This window comes from Berghia stephanieae, chromosome 1 (assembly GCF_034508935.2).
Source record: "Berghia stephanieae isolate SIO BIC M18660-M18661 chromosome 1, UCSD_Bste_1.3, whole genome shotgun sequence".
Classification (NCBI taxonomy): domain Eukaryota; kingdom Metazoa; phylum Mollusca; class Gastropoda; order Nudibranchia; family Aeolidiidae; genus Berghia; species Berghia stephanieae.
In genome coordinates this window covers 58155541-58179180 of record NC_088360.1, presented here as the reverse complement: position 1 = coordinate 58179180, position 23640 = coordinate 58155541, and the positions used below count along the sequence as shown (strand labels likewise).

The window sequence follows — 23640 nt, the reverse complement described above, 5'->3', positions numbered from 1 at the left end:
TAATTTACTAGTCTAGTAAATGACTAGCTAGTCTTTAGCCCAAGCTTAGTAAGTGTCTAAAAAAAATCGGATTCAATGAGCATTATTTAGTCTCGGACTAGCTGGGCTTTAGCCTAGAAATGGGCGTGGCTAGTCCTGACCTATCCCTTGACTCTATCGGTTATTTTGTGCTGCTGTTTGGGTTCTCTGACGCAAAAGATTTAATCAGCGCTTCATCCGCTTTCGTTTTGTTTAGATTCTATTTCCTTTTGAAATTCATTGACGAAAATGGAGCTCAACAAGAGAAAAACTATAACTTTTCAAACCCTGAAACTGCAGCCCTCCTGGAAAATACAATTATGTCGAGATTGCAGCACTCCGTAACAGTGCGAAAAAAAGAGAAGTACATATATTTTTTCTTTGTCACTAATGAAATGAAATAAAAATAGGCTATAGCACGGTCACTGACATTGGCATCTGTAGGACTGTAGACTGTAGGCTAATACAACACCTCAAACATTTGTCAGTCCATATCTTTGCTTTTATGAGGTCTATTTTCATTATGAAAAGTTCAAAGTGAACAACTAAATGACGCCGATTCAGTGGTGTATTTGGTCTATCATGAAATGAAATAAAAATAGGCTACAGCACGGTCACTGACACTGGGCATCTGTAGGCTGTAGGACTGTAGACTGTAGGCTAATACACCACCTCAAACATTTGTCAGTCCATATCTTTGCTTTTATGAGGTCTATTTTCATTTTGAAAAGTTCAAAGTGAACAACTAAATGACGCCGATTCAGTGGTGTATTTGGTTTATCTTCATGTGAATAAATATTTTATTATTGACTTTTCCAAAATTCCAATAGGTCATTCATTTGTATGTCTTGATCTATTTTTCCTTGATTTCAGCTGTCTCAGCTCAAACTATACTTTTCTTTCTCAATAAATAATTCATTTTCTGTTTGCAATGTATTACAGAGATGATTTACCACATGTAAAAATTTCAAAGTTGTATCTGAAGCTGTTTCTGAATTATACTTGATTATGCATTGGGATGCTGTGCTTTCGTCACATTTTTTTTCCTATTAAGCTATATAGAGATTTTCCTCCACATTAACGGTCATAACTTTTTAACCAGTTGAGATTTGAGATAGAGCGATACTTTTTTCACTCTAGTTAATGTTTCACTCCCCTTTATTTTTCTACGCTAAATTAATACCCATAGCCACTATTTTGAAAAATTCTTGCAAGTGCCTACTGTAGGTCCCTGTCACTCACAATGTTGCTTTGTATACCTCGTGTTTATCTACTTCCTATCTCCCTGCTCTGCTCTCTGATCCACCCTTTTACTACTTGGCAAGAACAGGCAAGGTGGCAACCCGGTCTCGGGTTTCTATAAAAAAAAAAAGAAAATTAATGAAAAAAACCCAAAAAAAACAGGTTGGCATGTTCAATGAAAATTTTAAAGCATCATAATAGCCGACATGGCACCCATAAATTATCAATAAACAATATAAATAGATGTACTGTAGTGCGGAGGTTAGGCAATAAATTTCACCCTTCCTCTTTGCCCCTACTAAGTGGGGCTTTGTTGTCTTGTAGTATGACACTTGCATTTGGACCCGTAGGCCCAAGATTCAAGTCCCTCCCTGAGTGGTTCAAAGTCGAGTCATTGGAAAAGGCTCCTTATTGAGTAATTGGCCATTAAAAGTAATGACTCTGTCGGGGAAAAGTTGTGATATTGCGGTGTTGCTATTGGCTTGGAGCCCCTTACAGAGCTTTGAGCATGTTTAGCAGTATACAATCTAGCATCTGTGTCAGTTGCCACAAAAAATGACAAAAGTTTTAAGCTTTCAACTCACTTGAATATTTAGAACAAGTCAACCAGAAAAATTCGAAATGAAGTGGAAGTGAAAATAAACTTCTTTCTAAAAGTAAAAGGTTGTTTTTTTTCTTTTTAAAAAAAATTCCCAAGCGGTGTCTTTATTTATTCTTTTTTTTTTTTTCAGTGCAAAAAATAACAGAAAATCGCTAATGCGTCAAAAGTTATAACTGCAACAAACGTAAATGCTAGGATAATGCTCTTTATATATGCTCAATTTTTTTTTTTTTGTCTTTTAGCAAATATTTTTAAAAATTAATTATAAATGAAATCTACCACAACATTATCATATTAAAAAAATTATGAAATTTTGAAAAATTAGGAGACTAATTTAATGCTGTACTGGTTTAGGGCAAGCCGTTTACGGGTTTGGGGCATGAGCATACATATTTGGGGTGAGGGGTTTGGTATCTATTTTCGGTTTTTAAGCAAGGTTAACTGATAATACCTCATATGTATTTACATCAAACTAACAAAAGATGTCAAATAATTGCAGTTAGAGCTGTTGGAATTTGAGGTATTGAAAAGCATACAGATTTAGGGCGACCTACCCGAGTACATTTGATAAGCAAGAAATAAATCTTCACCCTCTCCAGTCAGACCCTACAAATATTTAATGATAAAATGCCAATTTAAGAGGTATGACTGATAATAATCTACACTCAAAAGCATGACATTTTTTATGCAAATAATTTAAAGGATACAGACTAATTATACGAGTAAAGTTTGCTACAACCATAATAATAAATAAAGATTTTATGGCAACAAAAAGCAATCAATAGAACTGATTCCAGTGCAAAATGAATGTCCTCAACAATCTCATTACATAATCGTTGATTTACATATTTTTTTCTCCTTTTTCATTTTCAGGTTTGGGAAAAGATCAGAATGAGAATCAATGCGGAATTCTCAAAAACCGTTCGGTGATGGAGCTAAAAAAAAAAATTCAAGGACACGAAAAGAATAGTCCAAAGTCATGTTGATTATGTAAAGCAGACTGGAGGGGGAAACCAGGACCCTCTTCAATCTTTACAACTGAACTGAACAAGTACTGAACAAGTACCGGTACTCGTCATTATTGGCGAGTGTAGTAACATTGTTGATGGTATTCAAGGTAAATTTCTGCAATTATAATAGTTCCATACATTGTTCTGTATACAAATGTAAAAGGCTGTCATCTAGGCATTCCATGAATAAAGTAGTAGTAGTAGCATATGGCTACACCTCCAAATTTATTTCGTCAACCCAGCTTCTAAAGTCTTCCTCCACCCTAAGGACGGTTTCATAGCCACCTTCAAGTTTAGTGACTGGACAGTGGAGGACGATGTGATCGCTGGTCTCTGGGGCTGCCTGACATGAATACAGATAGTACCTTACAATATTTTAAACAAGTAATTTGTACTATGTATGCATGCATCTTTTGTGATCGTCTAATATTGACATCCTTACAATTGCCTATGCACTGATTCATTTTTCTCTAACATAACTATCCTCTTTTGGTAGTTAAGTCTCAAAAGTATATCACCTCTATTGCATACCTAACAACTGCCTCTGGGACACGTTTCCTCTTGATTTTTTATCAATTTTAAAAACATTTAAAGAATAAATGAAGACTGAAGTCGAGTATCAAAACAAGATTATTCACATTTAATAATTCAATGGTAGTTAAAATCTTGAAATTTACTTTACACCATCAATCCTGAAGTAGCTGACAAAATTATATGAATATTTCAAATTTGAAATAAGTGATGGAGCAAGAGCTTTTGTGTCATAAGGGATTGCCATGTATTTTTTATCACAAATCGTCAAAGTGGCATCACGCAACATTGTATTGAAATTCCACTTTGGAGTTGGGTCCTGTAAAGATTTATTTTGTTTCATTTAGTGTTTTATTTAGGGCAAGCCAATGGCACAGCGAGTTATCATGCTTGCATATGAATCAAAGTGTCATGGGTTCAATTCCCAGCAGATTTGTTATTTCTGGGATTCATGGGTCTCAAGATCAGAAGATAAGATTACACTTGGATGCATTTCATGGTTAAAAAAAAAAAAGAGCCAGAGACCGGTAATTATATGATGCAAATTTTACATTAAAAATCAATTGATATCGTATCATATTAAAATTGATATAAATAGAATTAAAATCATTATAATTTCATAACAATTCACCTTTAAAAAAAAACACCACTGTGTTCCTCCTCATTAAGTTTGTAATGGGTAATCTGGACTTGAAGTGCAACTTGTGAATTCTATACTTCATTTAATTCAAATTTATCAACAATTTTCTTTACAGTAATGGGCACTGAGAGTTTGGTTCCGAATCCCAGTCCAGCCAGAAATATTATTGACATATCTGACTGTAATCTTGGAGATTACACCATAATCAGTAAGCATAATTCTTTTGCTACAAAGTCATTAAATTATTAATAAAATTTCACCCGAAAGACTAAAGAAAATTTTTTTTAAATGAGCTTTTGTATATAGCAATAAACACAAAACGTGCTCAAAGCGCTTTACAAGGGGTCCCTGACCAACAGCAACATTTAGAACGGGACATGACGTCTGTTAGGCGATATTACAATTTTTCGGACAGAGACAACACTGTTAACGGCCAGGTACTCATTTTACACCTGAGTACGGTGAGAGAATGTGAGTAAAGAGTCTTTTCCAAGGACTCAACTATGCGCCGAGCGAGGCTCAGGGCCAGGACCTTCCGATCCGAAAACGAGTGTCATACCACAAGACCACATAGCCACTAACAGTGTATTTAACATTTACAACAGTACTGAAAGGACTATCACGGCTAGCAAGTTGGTCAAAATGGGGGACATTGAAGTGACAGTGGGACTACGAAGTATAACATAAGTGTGGTTGTGTGATTTTGTTTAATCAACATTCTTTATTTGTTTGTTTTTAATGGTTTTACGGCGCTTGCAACACATTAAGGTCATATCAGTGCCAGTAAAAAGGAAGAAAATGGGATAGCAAAATGTTCTAGAATTATAAATCCTCTTCTGTTTTTAATTGCTTGCGACATATTTAGGTCATTTCAGCACCAGTAAAAAGGATGCAAATGGATAGTCATGCAATTCTAGATTAACAATTCAAAGCACTAATAAGTAAAACAAAAAGGGAATGGTTCTTATATGGAATGGATGTAGATTCCAAGAGCATGCCATCGGTGTACTTAGTTTGAAGTCACCTAAAAGTGTCGTCCAGGCACAAGCACAGGTCCCCATTAAGAGGAACACACTCAAATGCTTACTTATCACATATTACATATGTAAAAAAAAATACTGGTTCCCCCTGAGAGAAAAATACTCAAACAAAAAGATGATTTACAAGGAAATAAAACAAAAATGCATACTGTTGCTGAGTCCATTGTTTTTTCAAATATATTTATATTAACACTTTTAAGCACTGACAAACAGTTTATAAGGATTTGTTTAAAAAGTGGGATGTAGTTCTAAAATCATCTTAATTAAATGGCCAGCATTTCATGTTGCTTAAGGAGATAACATTGTTCAAAAGTTTTTATCATTCCAAATTCTGACTTTGACCTGAAGACTATGTGGGATCAGAGAAGTTTCAAAATGAAATGACGTTTTTGATTTCAGCACCACTTGATTTCATAATGTGGCCAGTTTCATAATTCACAGATATAAACATGTTTTGTTTCAATGCAGTGACAAAGATGTTCTAAAGATTTTTTTTCCTCCACAGCTTCAACACTAGCCAGACAGATGGACATGAATGAGATTAATGAAATCAGTTTTGTTGATTGCTCTGTGGTGGAGTCAGTAGTTTTAGTAGATGATTTGTCAAATCACTTTCAAGAGGAGACAACAGAAACTCTTCCCCATACACCAGAGGAGTGGAATGCCTCAGATGGCATCAGCCAAAAATTACGACAAGCTGGCCCCAAGAGGAGATGACAGATCACTGACAATCCATTAGTGGATCAATGGCTGCAGTCGGAAATACTCCATTATAAAAAAAACCCAACTCCATTGTTGAACAAAATACCATAAAAATTGAATACATGAAATTTAAGATGAGGCATCTTAATTATGACACTACTTATAATTAAATTACTCTTTTTATATGTTTTGATATTATAGCTGTCATCTGCATTTTTTGCCAAATTGGGACCTTAAATTTGCCCAAAAAAACCCCAAAATTTGCCAAGAAATTTGCCAAAAAGACCAAAATTTGCCAAAAAATTTGCAGAGGAGAACTAAGCTTTTCATTAAAAATTAACATGCGATACAGAAGACAAAAATTTATAAAAGACAATTTATTACATTTAAGGAGGCTACATTTATTAATTTACACAATGTAAAGCGATTTATGCGCCCAAACTCTTAGACAATCACACACACACACACACAAACAAACGTACACTTTCAGTCAGACTCATCAAAGGCCTAGTTTTCTTTTACTACTCAAAAAAAGAGGCATCGATAAACTTATTGTAGTAAAGGAAAACTAGTCCTTTGATGTTGTTTTCTGTGAGTCTACGCCCTCTGGAAGACAAGACAAGATTGTAAAGAGAAAAACTTCGCTCAGCATCAGCTGACGAGCATGTTGAGAAGGCAAATCGGGATGCCAATGCAGCGAGAGCTAGAACATAATCTGCCACAGACTTCCAAAATAGGGTCAGATGTATAATTCCAGTATCAGACTCTTTCACAGCACTGGGCCCCAGTTTCTCAATATACCTCGTGAACTCATGCTGAGGAATATCACAAAAATTTGGAATTGCAGTGTATGCAGATACACTGCAAGCATGAGATCATTATCCGTAGAGAGTAGCTTCCCTTGGTTTGGGCCCTGGCAAAGCTGCAACATTTCTCAAGTTTCGCACTTTCTTTTTCGTTATTTTGTTTTCGCTTCTTTTTTTTTTCCCAAAATTTGCCACGCGATTTGCCAATTTTCCCAAAATTTGCCACGATTTGCCAATTTTGGGAAATTTGCGGATCGCCCTGACTTGCGGCCGCAAAAAATGCAGATGACAGTTATAGGAAATTAATTCATGTATGAAAATCACAGCTGGGACGTTCACAAATGACATCATCATTTAGTTTCTATCCATGACCCAATTGGTTTCTAATGTCTTGAATTTGAATATTAATTCAATCACATGTATTTTGAGTCAATTTTAAAAATGGTTTAAAGCAATCCATGGAGACATGTTGCAATACATTTGTCCATAGTGTAGAAAAAATTGGCCTCATAGTATCTTAGAAAATCGCAGTTAAAACCTGTCTTATGAATTGTCTTAAACCATTTTTTAAAAATGGTTCTTGAGATTTTCTAATTGTTATTTAGAGGGGTTTTAGTCCTGTATTTATCTCAATCTGTACTTTTGATAGAGCTGATATGTTTTTGTTAAAATTTACTTAAAATCGCATGCATGCAGTGTTTAAAGGCCTTTTTTACTACAATCACTCCATTGTTCCTTATGTTATTGGTAGAACAAATCCTCTGGAATAAATACAGATTGTTATTTTGGCCTATTGTCACAAACTTGTACAGTGGCATGGCGATTTAAGACCCTTATCACAAATGTGACTTGGGACTATCCTGGGCTTTGGCTAAGCGGCTGGTATAATGATTTATACAAAAGGTCTTACAATACGTAATTGTCTTATGACAATAGGGCAGTTAAAATTTGATTGCTCAACTCAGGATTTTGATGACCTTAAAAAAATAAAATTTTAATGCCCCTTTGTTTTCTGTTTGATAACCGACTCAGGCATGAGAATTCTTGTTCAGTTTTCCAATTTATATCAGACACATTCCAGAAAAAATTACAGTGAATGCACTTTAATACTTCCTGCAAAACAGGTTTGTTTTTGTTTTTAAGGGTTTTACAGCACTTGCAACACATCAGCGCCAGTAAAAAGGAGTAAAATGGGATAGTCAAAGAGTACTAGATGCCTGATAGGCGACTTGTAGTTATATGATATAGAAATTTGTTTCCATATGACCAGCTGGAACAATAATTAAAACAGCGTGACATTTATGTAGCTCATCACAACAAGAATACTGCACACAGTATACTTGCAGAGTGATGTACTACATTAATGATTATATTTATTTCCTGATTAGAGAGGTTCAACGATATTTCTAAAAGCACTATTAATCAAAGTCAGCCTGGCTGCCTTGCCAGCAGCAAGACGTTCTGTTCAGATGCTCCTTCCTGAGTCCCAATAGGAGAAAAGTTATGATTGCTGTCATCATCATCATTACGGTTGTTTTCTTCCATGGGTAGGCCAGCATCAACAGCAAAGTTGTGGAGCCAAAAACACATAAATAACCTTGCAGGCTCTGTCAGGCGTCATTCTGAGCTCGTCATGGAGACAATTCCATCTTCTTTTAACCACTCCAATGACTCTGTTGAAATGACAATAATTGCTTGTACTTGTACATGTACACTTAAAACCAATTAAAATTAAATGGACCTCTCTCTCTCTCTCTCTCTCTCTCTCTCTCTCTCTCTCTCCTCTCTTCTCTCTCTCTTCTCCTCTCTCTCCTCTCTTTATTTTGTTTTTTTTTTTGTGTTTTTTTTTTTTCTCAGTCCTTTAATTAGAATTAGAAGGGAAAGAATTATAATGGTTAATCTGAGTTCTTCAAAAAAAAAAATGTAATGTTTATACTAGCATGACAATGACAGTATGATTACAACTATTTTTTTGGTTAATTTTCTTTTATTTTCATTGATCATTTGCAAATTGTATTGTTAAAGTGGATATAAAAATAAACCTGAAATATTAAATTTCAAAAATTATCAAAATGTTATTGTTTCCTGGAGGGTGGGATTATATGATTGGTAAAACTCACCTTTCAATCGTGCATTTTGTGATACGATGGGTGGTGTTAAATGCCTCTTCTCCTCTATTTTGGGGGTTTTGGTATTGGGGTCATTAGCCAATTTCTTAACATATAACGACTGTCTCCAAGGATCACACCATCCAAAGCCCTGCGATGTGGATCCTCAAATGCAAAGAATAGCCCAGATTTCCTAAAAAAATTGCATCATGCACTGAACCAGGCCACTTTGGAACCAAGTTTGTAACTTATAAAATTGCATCAGAGACGACCTAAAAATGGGAGAAGGAAAATTTTGCATATAATAAAACCTGTAATAAAATCTAAATCAGGAAGTGTAGTCAACTTACGTACAGTACAGCTCGCGCACAATGGCCTCTTATAAAATAATAAAATTCCTTTTATTCATCCCATAGGAGAAATGTGTCTCAGGGTCTGTTCCAAGGGAAGAATGGAATAACCCAGGCGTCAGGGAATGGAGATGGGATGAGGGTGGGGGAGTAATAGTCATTGGGTGACCTTTTAACAACCATGTACTTTGTGTAACATACCATGACGACTCAACAAAAGGCTAGTGGGTGGGAGGCAAGTGACTGACTGATCAATATGTTGATAGTCCTATGCCTAATAAAGCGAATGATGTGTGACAACTGACTGATTGAGTAACTGTGCCTGATGAAAACTGATTGGGTAATGAGCTTTTATGTGAAGCCTGATGATGTCTTTTCTTATCACTGGGATGGTACTTTACTATTACAAGTTTTGAAGAGCATTTAGTAGTGGTAGTGACTGCCAGTAGTGGGGTTAGAATGGATGGAGGCAGAGGAGAGGGGAACAGAGGAATAAACCATTGACTTGTTCCAACTTGCCCCTTTTTCTGATGTAATGTAAGTGGTAGGAGGGGGGGGGGGGGGGGGGATAGTGATAGTCGGAGGGGTTGTGATTCTGTAGCTAAGTCTGTCAGATCTCATGAAAGTACTTTGTGATAGACTACCTTCCTATTCAAAGGGTAGCAAGCAATTGTTATTGTCTGTTTCATGCCATAGAAACCGGGATAAACCCTGGCTCCTTGGGCTTCATGCCTCTGAAGGACTGCTATTCATTAAATTATTTTTTTTTTTCATTTCAAATATTTAAAGATATTTAAACAGGTCTTTGATGCGAAGTTGGTCCCTCTAGCTCAATTATTAGGGTATTCGCTTAACATGCTAAGGGCAAAGTCGAGATTTTTATTTGACCCCACTGACCACCCAGGAATGATGGGGCGGGTAATCTGTATTTGTTAGATCTGGTGGAAAGTTCTTTACAATAAACCTGTGTCCTATCCAAGGGTAGCAAGCAATTACTATTGTCTGTTTCACACTAAAGAAACATAGATAAACTCCCGCTACACCAGCCTTGCAGCTCTGAAGGAGTGAAGGAAGAACTATTTGATCCGATTACTTTCAGCATGATGTCTTTGTGCAGATGTGGTCTAGTGGTATGACACTCGCTTTCGGATCGGAAGGTCCTGGGTTCGAGCCTCGCGCTCGGCACATAGTTGAGTCCTTGGAAAAGGCTCTTTACTCACATTCTCTCACTGTACTCATGTGTAAAATGAGTACCTGGCTGTTAGCAGAGGTGCCTTTGTCCGAAAAATTGTAATATCGCCTAACAGGCGCTTGTCTCGTCCTACATGTTAAATGTTGCTGTTGACCAGTGTCCCCTTGTAAAGCGCTTTGACACATTTAGTGGATACTGCGCTATGTAAAGCTAAATTTTAATAATTAAAAAAAAAAATGTCATTGTACTTGACGCTTGTGCCTCACCAGTATGGTCTTTGCTTCGTACCCAAAAGATACCTAGTTCGAATATACACCATGGCATGTGGCCATCAACAAGCCACCTCTCCCTAGCTCAATTTGCAGCGCTGTGCTGCGGGTGACACCGGAGTTATTCCAGTATTCCCATTGAATAAACCCTAAGACAAATTTCCGCATGAGGACTATTAAAGGGAAATTTATAATTATTATTTACTTTATTGGGAGAAGGTTCCTGTATCACATCATTCATTTAATGACGTAGCCAACTAGTAGCAAATCATGGCATGTGGCATTGAAATTAGAATGAATGGCGAAGTGATAAGAATAAGTAAGAGAGGTGTCAATTATGCGAAATGACAATGGAGTGTGTGAGTGCCTGTGTGTATGCATGTGTATCATATTGTACACAAACGTAACTGTCAATGTAACAGTAAATTTTCGGTGGTCGAAATAACAGGGCGCATTAAAATAAAACCTTGAATTAACCAAATCCTTTTTTACATTGGCTAGGTGAAATTAGTTCAAGTAAGGAATGGAATGACAACTAAAAATAATAATGAAAAAATTTGGGATATTCGAATGAGTTCAAGTTCAAGGAAACTGTACTCGAATGTATTACTTTCACTTTTTAAAGTCTATCCAGTGAAATATTTTATTTAAATTGACCGTCGACAACATCTTTGTAATGTGTATTTGAAGTGAAATTTTAAAAACACGACACAAGTTTTGAAACAACATATTACGATTTTTTAACAGCTTTGGTATAACCGCAAGAGAGGATTTTTACTTGATTCATACTAAATTAAATTGAGCTTTATATAGCGCAATATCCATTAAATGTGCTCAAAGCGCTTTACAACAGTTCCCTGGTCAACAGCAACATTTAACATGTAGGACGGGACATGACGCCTGTCAGGCGATATTACAATTTTTCGGACAAAGACAACACTGTTAACGGCCAGGTACTCATTTTACACCTGAGTACGGTGAGAGAATTTGAGTAAAGAGTCTTTTCCAAGGACTCAACTATGCGCCGAGCACGAGGCTCGAACCCAGGACCTTCCGATCCGATATTTTTCTTTTCTTTTTTTGTTTGTATTTCTTGTAATGTTTCGAATGGCTCTGATTTCTGCTTCGTATTGAAATAGTGTCATAGTTTGTATTTTACTCTCGCATCTATTATAATATTATAACGGTAAATCTCATCATTTAAGCTGGGATGAAATAAACTAATTTTCCTTAAGCCTTAAGGCAACGTGCACTAATTTGCAGGTCTGATAACCCAATACATCATGAGCTCATTGTTATAATGAAAATCTCAAAAAAAATTACACAAAATAATGTCCAGTGCAACAATGTTAAACGAGGCCCATATTGCATTCGGATGTCAGACCAGCATATATGCTTATAAAGATAACATTCCCTTTTTTCATCCAATGGGGAAATTTGTCTGTCTTTAGGGTCTATTCCAAGGGAACACTGGAATAACCCAGACATCAGCCGAAGTGCAGTGCCGCAAATGGAACTAGGACGAGATGGATTGCTCAAGGCCGCACAGTACAACGGGTGATCAAACTAATTACCTTTTGGGTACAAAGCAAAGACCATACTGCTGAGCCACGCTGCCCCATCGCCTCGAGTGAAAAATCCTATTTTAAAGATTGATTCTCCTCAGCAATTTGTCAGTCCAACTGTACAATTTTTTTTCTTCAATTCTAAACTGGTTTTGCTAATGAAAAATGTTCCCTTTCAAAAATATTACAATTACAGTGAAAATAATCTCTGACAAGAGCTCGAAAATTGGTTAAGGGAATGCAAAATTCAATAGTGCCAGAGAGCGGTGAAAAAATTTCCATTCCATGTCATACCAGTAACAGTCATAGTGGTTTGTGTGTGATGATTAGAGAAATCTACCAACACTAACACTTAGTTTGACTAGAAGAAGAGGAGGAGGAAGAAGTGGGAGAAGAAGATGAACATGATGATGTTGATGAAGAAGGACGAGGAGGTGTGAAGATGAAGGAGAAGAAGAAGAAGAAGTCTTGGCACCGATTTTGGGTTGGATGCATGAGAATATAAGAAAACTTCTCTTTAAAGATTAGTCTAGTATCAGATTAGAATTAAAATTAAAATGAATACAGATACTAACCTTTCCTCCAGAGAAGACGATCAAGGTCGTCTTTTACAAGATCACAAATTATAAAAATGTGTTCACGATGAAAACGGAAATGTTCGTATATTTCATCGTCGTTAAACGAATCGATGGGATTAAGTCTGACCCGAAACACCCTCTCCCGTTGAATCAGTGTTCTCTGACGAATTTGAAACAGCACAGCTGCCGCCATTTTCATGTGTTGACAGTTGTTTTGGCAGTACTGTCAATGACAGTGTCATAGTCATAGTCATACGAATCACCTCATGTGATCGAGAGTAACTTCGCATTGCTTTGCTTGGCACAAAAATAAAGAAAATAAAAGGGGGTAGGGTGTTTTAGCTAAACAACATAATTTTCATATTAAAAAATAAGCTAGGTCTAGTTGTGTGTTTGTTATTCTCTAAATATCTAAATCTAAACTTCGAACCAAGCGAAGCTGAAATCTCAGACTCAGACTCACTGAGTCACTCAACTTCATCAGATTTATTAGTTTCCCGGACAAAAATGTGTGCTTTCGACGATCTGTGACCTTTAAACCGTTTCCTTTAGCATTGGCAAATATCAACAGATTACTTTTGTCGTTATAATTCTTTTTCTATGAATTTTTTCTCGCGAACCGAGTCGTCTAACATTGGCCGCCATCTTTGTTGACGCCGTTTCTTAGTTACTAGTCAGAGACTAAACGATCAAGTCCGACTCGAGCAAGTGACTAAATCTTGGCCAAACTTAGTCCGAAGGTGACGAGATTTTAGTCTGGGACTAGCTTAGTCAGCTCACATTAAATCCGATTTTTTCTAGTCATTTACTAAAGTCAGAGATAGTCCGGGACTAAGCGCTAGTCCGCGTTCATTAGAACGGGCCCTGGTCCCGAGTCCAAATCTAAACTGATAATACAGTAACAAAACATCATGCCCATAAGACTGTTTTAAAAGCCCCACCCCATTCCAAGGGACTGAGCTTGATCCCGAGTGAAGATTTTTTTTTCTAATCCCCCTCCCCTTGTCAATCCAGCAGTGATTGGGTAGCTGAGTCTGTTAGATCTAACTGAAAGTACTTTGACATAGACTAGAGTCCTATCTAAAGGGTAGCAATTGCTATGGTCCGTTTCGCGCTTTTCAAACCAGGTTAAACTTCGGCTCCATTGAATGACTACTTTTTTATTCAATATTTTACTCAATTCCCCCAACTATATAATTTTTAGCCCCACGGCTGATGTTGAGTTATGGAATTGTGTCTCTCTGAATCATTCTAATAACCTTTCAGATGAGTACTCCACATTTCACAGCAAATTTAATTCACTGTTGTTAACTAAGTGTGATACCAACAGTTTTTATCCTCTAGTTTCAATTAATAATATTACCACCATTGCCACTATTTTTTTTCAGGCTTACAGGGGACTGACTACTTATAATCAGGCCTATAATGGATGGGTGACGTATGTAAAATGGTTTAAGCCTCCTAACTGTGGGAAAGTGGTATTAGCTGCTAAGGTAACCCCCCACCCCCTTTTCATCTCATTTCTATGATTATTATTACTGTTGTTACATATCATTATTATTATTTCTACATTTATTTATATTACTCCATGCAGGATTGATAATACGATATAGAGGTTTTTAACATATGGCTATATCAATTACAATGAATTTTATAGAACTAGAATATGAATGAATAACTTAAAAAAAAGAACTAAGAAACTTCTTTAATAGGTTCAAGTTCTACTATGGGAGACTCAGTAGAGTCCTTGGAATCGCCTCTTTACTCACATTTGCTCAGTCAGTGTGTTCGGACATAAACGTTTGAATGGTTTTGCGACTCATGGCAGTCCTATTAACTCAGTTGATAGAGCACCCATTTCACAATCAAAGAGACCGAGATATATCCTAGATGAAGTTAAGACCCCACCCCCTCCCTTTCTTTTTTTTTGTACACCCAGCAGTAATTTGGCAATAGAAAAGCGCCCTATTCAAAGGGTAACAAGTTATTATTTTCACACTATAGAAACTGGGATGAAATCTGGCTCTTTAGACCTAATGGTTCTGATGGACTACTTTTAGTGCTTGCGACACTCTTAGGTCATTTTCAGCACAATTAAAAGCTGTTGCGAAATACGTAGTAAGAAAAATGGGCTTGGATCAAATACGGAGCAGAAGTAGATCAAAATTATTAATGTGCTTAGTTTTGAGATCGCCTAACAGTTCCATCCAGAGACGGATTACACTCAAATGTTTATGTTTGATTTGAGGGTTTTCAGCACCAGTAAAAAGGAATAAAATGGGATTGTAAAAATTTCCAGATTTACAATCAAAGGCACACAAGAAAAGTAAGACAAAGAGGAACAAATGTAGATTCCAAGAGAATGCTATCAGTGTACCAAGTCTGATAAAACCCAAAAGTCTCATCCTGACACAAGCACAGGTCGCCCCTAAGAGGAATACACTCAAATGTGTGCGTATTATTTTTTTTATTAGAGTTACGTTATGCCTTTTGCGCCGCGATATCATAAGATATCGTCGCCTTGGCATTCCACGAAGGAATATAGATAACTCATCAAACAAGATGTCTGATGTCAACAGGAATCACCCATGTTGTCCAAGCGAGCAAATTGGGGGTTAATAATCTTGCTCAAGGAAAAAAAACGAAAGTGCCTGAAGCGGGGCTCAAACCTGGGTCATCCGGATCACAGTGCAATGCCTTAACCACTCGGCCACTTCGCCCCCCATAGTATATATACACATATATATAATATAATTTTAAAAAATTACGCGAACTGATTTACAAGACACAAATTTTTTTTCCCAAAACTAACAATATTCATTTGACTGTTTCCCTCTCAGCAAATGACTCCGGCAAGGGAAAGGACAAAACCAAGTAATCTCATTCCAAGACAAGGACATAAAGAAACTTGGAAAACAATATAAGGGATAGAGGACACAGCATGACCTCTTGCCACCATGGGAAGTCAAAGACCCCACCCAGTCTATTGTTTATAAAATGTTAATTATAAATTTACAAAATAAATTTACATCCATTTGTCACCCTCTCATCTAAGGACAGGGAAACAAAAGCATGTAATCTTATTCCAAAACAAAGATAGAAAGCTACCTGAAAAAGGAAAACAGACATAGGGGGATGAAAAAAGCAATAATGACCTTACCCACAATGGAAAAATGAGAACTCAGTCAAGCATTCACCATCAAATTGCAAAAGCAACGGATAAAACAAACTTTTAAAAAGTCATTACAGTACTTTATTTTCTTTATTGTGCTCCAACTTCATGTTTAAATATACAATGGATTTCTATTTATTTGCCAATTCAAAAATATTATTAGGTTTTGAATATTATTGCCGAACATATAATAATGGTAACAGAAGTAATACTACTACTACTAGTAGTTATACTACAACTAGCACAATTTTTTCACAAACATTTCGGGCAAAAGTAAAATTGTTTAACACATGTATTAGTATAATGAAAAGCATGAAAAGGATTACAAAGGTATATAAAATCAAGCATTATTGGAAAAGAATGAATAAAAAGTCTGACTGCTTTCTTTTCATTTCAGGTTCGCCTTTCCCAAAATTTGGGTTATAGTGGACTCCGCTCGCTGCAACGGTATGGATTTGAGAAGTGGATGGTAAATCTTCATCTTTAAATCTACAGTCATCAAACGTAACTTTCTGAAGTTTTTTACGTGTGTCGACAAGTGCTTTCTGCTCAGCATCAAGATGGGAACCTGAAATGTCTGTCTTCACAATCCTGTAAAAGAAATACCAAGATTAAGTTAATATATAGAGCAAATAGTACATTATTGACCTACCACCTCTGGCGTCTATCGTGTCACTGGGAATTTTAATTTTAATATGTTTGAAAACAAAGAAAACTTAAGCCCCATTTCCTCAAATACGCAAGTCATTCATTTTACAGTCAAAATAATTTTTTTAAAAGTTTTTCTTTGACTTCAACTTCAAATGCCAATAGTGCCGGAACCTTATGATGAATTGCAAAATGGTTTGGCATATTTATGTGGAAATCTATTATTTAAAAAAAAATAGAGTTGTGGATCACAATTGCTCCGTGCAGCAAATGTTAAATATTTATCATCGAGCACAAAATTACTGGCAAACCTAAAAATTCTAAAACTATTTATTTACAAACTCTACAACTACAAGTAACACGCAAATATTTTAAAAATTAAATGTAATTCTATCACATGTGGAATCAAACTATGTATGCTTGCTGTACTGTAATGTTCGGGCAATTATTGGCCTTCGTCAAAAAAAAAAAAAGAACTGTATTTCCTACACCAGTAAAAACACACATATGTATTCTCTACACGGGAAATTCCATTGAGTGTTACAAGCGCTGCACCTAACCATCAACTTCTTGTAGATGCCGCTGGCTATAACCAATAAAAATGGACAAACCTAGCCCATAATATTTCACATTTCTAGGAATGTTTGTTTTTTCTTTTATGCCATATAATTTTTTTTTTTTTTATTTAATTTGTTGCCAGCATGTGTATTTTGTAGATACATAGGGAATACATGCTTCTGTAAAAAAAAAAGTTTGATTGGTCATTCTGCTGATTTGTGCAGATTGCCTTTTACCACAATGAAATGACAATTGGCTTGTAAAAATAACATGTAGACTATAATATTAATATATTCGTTTAGCTTAAGCGGCATAATTTAAGGTTAATAAAACATTTCCTCCCAGATCTTAATAATTGAGGAATAAATCAATATGAGTGAACTCGTTTAATTCTATCTATCTCATCATAAGAACATTTTGCCACTACGTTGTGTGGCCTTGAGCAAGTCACCTAAGCCCTAGCTCAGTTTGTGGCGCTGCGTTGCGGCATTGCCTGGGTTATTTCAGTCTCCCTTTAGAATAGAGTCCTAAGACAAATTTTCCCTAGAGGTGAATAAAGAGAATTTATATTTTTAAAATTTGTTACGCTATAGTCAAAGACTTCACAGTAGATAGTGAAGCCAAGGGAATGGAAGTGAATATCACCAAAACGGAATGCATGGTAATACAGAAAAACCCCGAAAACAACAACACCTGCAATATAACGATTCACGGCGAGCAACTTACCAACGTAGAAAGTTTTAAATACCTAGGTTCAATAGTGACAACAGATGGAAGATGTAACCGAGACATACGAGCAAGAATAACTCAAGCCAAACAGGCCTTCGTGGACCTGGGAAACATTTTGAAAAACAAACAGATGTCGTTCGGGATTAGATTCCGAGTCTTGAAGTGCTACGTGTGGCCAATCTTGTTATACGGATGCGAAAGCTGGACTACAAATGCAGAAACACAAAAGAACATTGAAGCTTTTGAAATGTGCTTGAGAAGGATGCAGAGAATATCGTATACTGCACACAAAACGAACGAAGAAGTGCTAAAACAAACATACCAACAAAGGAAACTAATGCCCTTAATAGCGGATCGACAACTATCCTTTTTCGGACACATAGTAAGGAAAGATAAGAATGAATACCTGGCAAGTTGTGGAAAAATACCTGGTAAACGCGCCCGGGGGAGACAAAGAAAAACACCCATAGACCAACTGAAGGGCTTCACCAACCTAACAATCCAAGAGGTGTTTGAAAAAGCAAGAGACAGGGAGGAATGGAGAGAGATAATTCATGCAGTATCCGAAGCCTGGACCAGGCATGGAACCTAGAAGAAGAAGAAGAAGAAGAAGAAGAAGAAGAAGAAGTCAAAGACAAAAACCTTCAGAATTTTCTAATTTTGTATGAACTATCCTAAAAGGCCACCTATCCATAGCATAGAAGGACACGCTCACAATAGTATTAAATTCATTGCCCTCAAATTTAATGGATCTTCCTCTTTTATTAATTGTCATTGCCCATTCATTCAATAAAACAAAATTAATCAACATAATAAAGACAAAGCTTTTGATTCAAATGAAGTGATGTTTTTTGTTCAGTCATTTATTATCTCTGAAGTTAAAAGCCTAAAACTCAACCATGTAAGCTTTTGTACAGTCTGGTTATTTGAAAAAAAAACTTCTCTCGATGTCAGTTCTTGCACCAACAATTTGGACAAACTTTGACTTCATTACTGGCTCACCGGACAGGCATTCCTTACATACCTTATATAGGAAAAACTAATCAATGTCATAATTATGTTACCGAGACTTCTACTTCAAATCTACTTTCCGTTCTGCCTTATGAAAAGGATGTGGGAGTTACTTTTGATTCACATTTGAATTTTGATTTACATATTGATAATTGTGTAAGCCGTGCAAACAGAATGATGGGAATAATATATAGAACCTTTAAAAGTCTTGATAAAACCACATTTTTATATTTGTATAAATCGCTCGTTCGACCAATTCTAGAATACGGAAATTGCATCTGGAGCCCATTATATAAAAGACAATCTATTAGTATTGAAAGTGTACAGAGGAGAGCTACCAAAAAAATTTATACAATACAGTATTTATCTTATAAGGAAAGGTTAGAATTTCTTGACTTACCCAGTTTGAAATATAGAAGAATTCGTGGGGATTTAATTCAGGTTTATAGATTGGTAATGGTATGGATAGGATAGACTTTTCTGATTTTTTTTCATATTCTAATATTACTTTTACTAGAGGGGACAAGTTTAAGATTTTTGTCTCTAGATGCAAAACAAACATAAGACAAAACTGGTTCGGTATTCGTATTGTTCAGAAATGGAACAGTTTGAAATTTGAAACAAAGAATGCAAAATCTATGGATTATTTCAAGGTGTTAGTAGACAGGGAATTATATGATGGGAGATTTATATGTGACGAATAATACGTGTTTGCACTGCTGTTGACATGGCTTTCAATCTTGTATGTATATATTATGCATTATTATATTATTATGGTTATCTTCTATACGCGTGTGTATGTGTGTGTGTGTGTGTGTGTGCTTTGCATGTCACGGTTAAAGATATGTGTTTGTACACCACATGAGTACATTTAAGTTGAAATACTCTCTTTACCACGTGCATCATTATTGTAATCTTTAATCAATAGATTTATGACATTACTATTAATATTAAGGGCATTCAAGGGATCTTATCCTATTTTGCCCTATGCATTTTGCATTTTGCATAAATGCATTCCCAAATCACATCCCACGACCTATCACTTACCACAAAAACACGTCTGGCAAAATGCTACATTTGGTCAACACTACTTTATGGATGTGAAACATGGTCTCTGACAAAGACTCTAGAAAAGAAACTCAGAGCATTTGAGATGTGAACCTATAGAAGAATTGCAAGGGTATCCTGGAAGGAAAAGAAAACAAATCATCAAGTACTCCAAACTTTAGGAATAACATCAACAACGATCATTTCAACTATTAGAAAGAGGATAACCCGATATTTCGGCCACATCAGAAAGCATGACTCACTACAGAAGACCATTGCAGAGGGAAAGATAGAAGGCAAGCGTGGTCGAGGACGAAGAAGGACAAGCTGGCTTGGAAATGTCGCAGCGTACGGAGGAAGCCCCATAAATCAATGTGCGAAACTCGCAGATGAGAGAGAGAGCTGGCGAACCATGATCTCCAACGTCGTGTCCGACACGGAACATCGGTAAAGGTAAAGCATATGTTATGTTATGTTATACCTTATGAGCAAATGAAGTCACTTGACATGTGCGCTATTCCCCTTTGTCTTATTACTTTCCTCATAGTCATAGATTTGTCTTTTAACTTTGCAATATGAAATATGATTTTGTGCCCTTTGTCTATTGTTATGTGCATAGATCTACAATCTTTTCACTCTCTATTCAACTTCCTTTTAACTGGCAATGCAATGACCTTAAAGTGTAATGAACAGCACAACGTTGCCAACCTCACTTTTTACCCAAAAAATTGCTTGATTTGGTCCTACTAAATTTCCTGAGAGTGATATCTGCTTTTATATAGCGCATGCAGTATTCACCCAAAGCACTCTACAAGATGTCCCAAGCCAACAGAAGCATTAACATTAATATGTAGGAAGAGATATCATGCATACATAAATATTGTTTTAAACAGATACAATCAATACACTTACATTTACATGGTCAATGATAGAGCTAGTTTCTCCAATTGTTGATTGTTCAACTAGAGCCGTTGCTGGCTGCAGTAATTGCGTTTGTTCCTATCTTTAAGACATGAGTAATGGTCTGGTTTTTTTCTCTGCCCCATGTCCAAGCTTTAACGTTGGAACCCAATCAGGATCAGTTTCATCAAGCAGTGATGCTGGCCTTCCTGTAAAGGCAAAAAATTGAGTGTTGAAATATATTACGTCATTTCTTGCCTATTACAATCCGGTCCTGGTCCTTGTGTGGCTATGTGGTCTAGTGGTATGACACTCGATTTTGGATCGGAAGGTCAAGGGTTCGAGCCTCGTGCTCGGCGCATAGTTGAGTCCTTGGAAAAGGCTCTTTACTCACATTCTCTCACCGTACTCAGGTGTAAACTGAATACCTGACCGTTAACAGCGTTTTCTTTGTCCGAAAAATTGTAATATCGCCTAACACTAACAGGCATCATGTCCCGTTCTACACGTTAAATGTTGCTGTTGACCAGGGACCCCTTGTAAAGCGCTTTGAGCACATTGAGTGGATATTGCGCTATAATATAAAGTTCAATTTTTTAAAAATTTTATCTTACAATCCTTAAGCTTTCCTTTAAATTTACATCAAGCTTTGTCAAATTAGAACAAGGGTAGAACAATTATTTCGTGCAATATTCATTAAATGAAAATTTGTTCAAAGTGCTTTGCAAGGGGTTTCTAGCCAACAGCAAGACTTTACATGCAGGTCGAGACATGACGCTTGTTAGGCGATATTACGTTTTTTTTCCGGAAAGAGACAATGCTGTTTAACAGGCCTGCATCTGCCCCCTGAAAAGCCTGAAAATCCTCGAGCCGAAGCTTTTTCAATAACATGAGCAAAAATCCCCATTTCCCAGAAATTTTCTTAGAATTTTACCAATTCAATAGGCTGTTAAACCAAATGAAAAAATATTTTAATTTATTTTTTTTTCCGGCAGAGCGAAATTGCCAGAAATGCCGCAAATTTACAGGCCTATGTTAAAAGCCAGTTACCCAATTTATGCCTGAGTATGGTGAGAGAATGTGAATAAAGTTCCTTTTCCAATAACTCAACTGCTCAGAATTGGTCTGGAACCATAATCCTTCCAAAATGACGGTGATAACTATACCACATAGCTGCAATGAAAGTATCGGGATCCCAAAGGACAATTTTTTTTAAATTGACAATTTATTTTTATTTTTTATTATTATTCTTGTCATATTTGGGAAAAATTCCATATGAAGGCCCTAATTCAATGACTATACGAAGCATTATAACTAATCGCTCACCTTGAGTTAAAATTAATTTCTAACTATTATGAAAAGTCATATTAGTGGATTGATAGAGGTAAATTGTTTCTTTCTTTGGATTAAAATTTAAAATAATAATAATAATAATTATTATTATTTTTGTCAGTAAAAAAATAACCATAGCTATCATTATAAACTGACACCGGCAATCACTAAGCAGCATGTTAAACTTCTGTCAAAAACTAGCATTTACATGTCCAACAGCGGTGTAGAAAAGCAGTTTGTACGTGTTACTTTACAATACCAACGGAGGAACGGAAAAATAACTTAAGAAAAACGCAACCTTACTTTTAATATTAATGACTTTCTTCAAATTATGGAGAACATGTTTTAAAAATGCACAATAAGATAATCTTGACAAAGCATAAGTTATAAACTGGAACATTATAATTCTAAAATGAATGACCAGAACAACAGTGAAAGACTTCCTCATCTCATAAAAGCCAAAGCTCGAAAACTAAAGTAGCCCTATCACTATCGGGTAATGGGGCATTTGGTTTTGATTTAGAGTAAGTTGCACGAGAAATGCATGAAATATTCATGGTCCTATCTGATAACTAAACACAACAAATAAAAGATCATCCATCCGGACCGTGTATGGACCATAAAATTAAAATGTTTACTTCTAGACCGTCTACAGACTACAGATTACATCTGAGTCTGAGATGAGTCAGATGATTTCTCCAACTTCGAAGTTTCGCAAAGAAAAGTCACATCGGTGAAAAATCTCTCCGTAGATTTTGTTAGACCACCGAGTTTGAAATTTTTGATTTGATTTCTCTTCCATGAGAAAGAAACCACCACTTTAGTAACACTCATAAACTTATAACGTCAGAAATTAAGGCAAGGACCTTGGTTCCAACTCTATACTCTTGACTCTTCGATGGGGGGCAGGATTGGATTATTTTGATCAGTTCTGATCCGCAACCCATTCCAGCTCGTGTCAGGGTCCACGTAGGGGAATTCTTCCCCGCCCGCTTCCTGGGCAACGGTTGGAGTATTCCGAAAGGAACTTTCTAACCGGCTGATGACACGAGTTTCTATGTGTCTGAGGTGACGGATGAAGGGAGGAATCAACCACCGTGGCCAGATTGCCCCAGTTCACGCAATAAGCTGTGCTAGCCCCATGACGCTGGTGGGGTGAAGGGAAACTGCCACTCTACAAAGATACCCTCCTGGACTCCCAGCCTAGACACCATTAATGGGTGGACAGAGCTCGTAGCCCTGGAAAGCAGTCTGTCTAGGAGAAGAAAAACTCCAACTTCAAACCACCACTGCCTTGTGGATCGGGGAAGATGAAAGGCTATGGAATCACATCCAGAGAATAAAGAACCGCTGAAGTCGGAGTCACAGAGCCGAAAGGCGCAAATAGTCTGGAGAGGGAAACCAACCCAAAAATTAATGTGACACGCATCCTCCTCACAATGATGGACAACAAAACTGCTGGACGATATGGCGCGAAGTCTGTGGATTCCCGCCGGACGGACCTAGCGTTGAGCCCTGATAAACAGGGTTCACCCAAGCGATCTGGTGGTACCTTGCCCTCCTGCTGTGGAACCAGGGTAGGAGATGCAAG

General features: G+C 36.6%; 1 protein-coding gene and 1 long non-coding RNA gene across 3 annotated transcripts; one reads left to right on the top strand and one right to left on the bottom strand.

The window, feature by feature from the left end:
• Positions 1 to 228: 228 nt before the first annotated feature.
• On the top strand, positions 229 to 6940 carry LOC144978326 (uncharacterized). 2 transcript variants are annotated; one of them, XM_078924215.1, is made up of 4 exons: positions 229 to 382; positions 2735 to 2978; positions 4158 to 4250; positions 5588 to 6940. In XM_078924215.1, exons 3-4 carry the CDS (start codon positions 4160 to 4162, stop codon positions 5797 to 5799), a joined length of 303 nt encoding a protein of 100 aa, XP_078780341.1. In that variant the 5' UTR covers positions 229 to 382; positions 2735 to 2978; positions 4158 to 4159; the 3' UTR covers positions 5800 to 6940. The 2 variants fall into 2 exon arrangements, with proteins under 2 accessions (XP_078780341.1, XP_078780350.1); XM_078924224.1 differs by lacking the exons at positions 229 to 382; positions 2735 to 2978 and having other exon boundaries at positions 2993 to 4250.
• Positions 6941 to 8134: 1194 nt separating this feature from the next.
• LOC144978337 (uncharacterized) lies at positions 8135 to 21291 on the bottom strand. Its single transcript, XR_013646499.1, has 4 exons — positions 20730 to 21291; positions 12650 to 16415; positions 8711 to 8970; positions 8135 to 8263 (listed from the first exon to the last, which is right to left on the bottom strand). It is a non-coding gene; the product is annotated as an uncharacterized LOC144978337 (long non-coding RNA).
• Positions 21292 to 23640: the final 2349 nt, after the last annotated feature.

Excerpts from the sequence above, each read along its gene's own strand:
- LOC144978326 (XM_078924215.1), top strand. The coding sequence starts at position 4,160 with ATGGGCACTGAGAGTTTGGTTCCGAATCCCAGTCCAGCCAGAAATATT. Across the intron at positions 4,251-5,587 it reads TGGAGATTACACCATAATCA|CTTCAACACTAGCCAGACAG; the intron begins GTAAGCATAATT and ends TTTCCTCCACAG.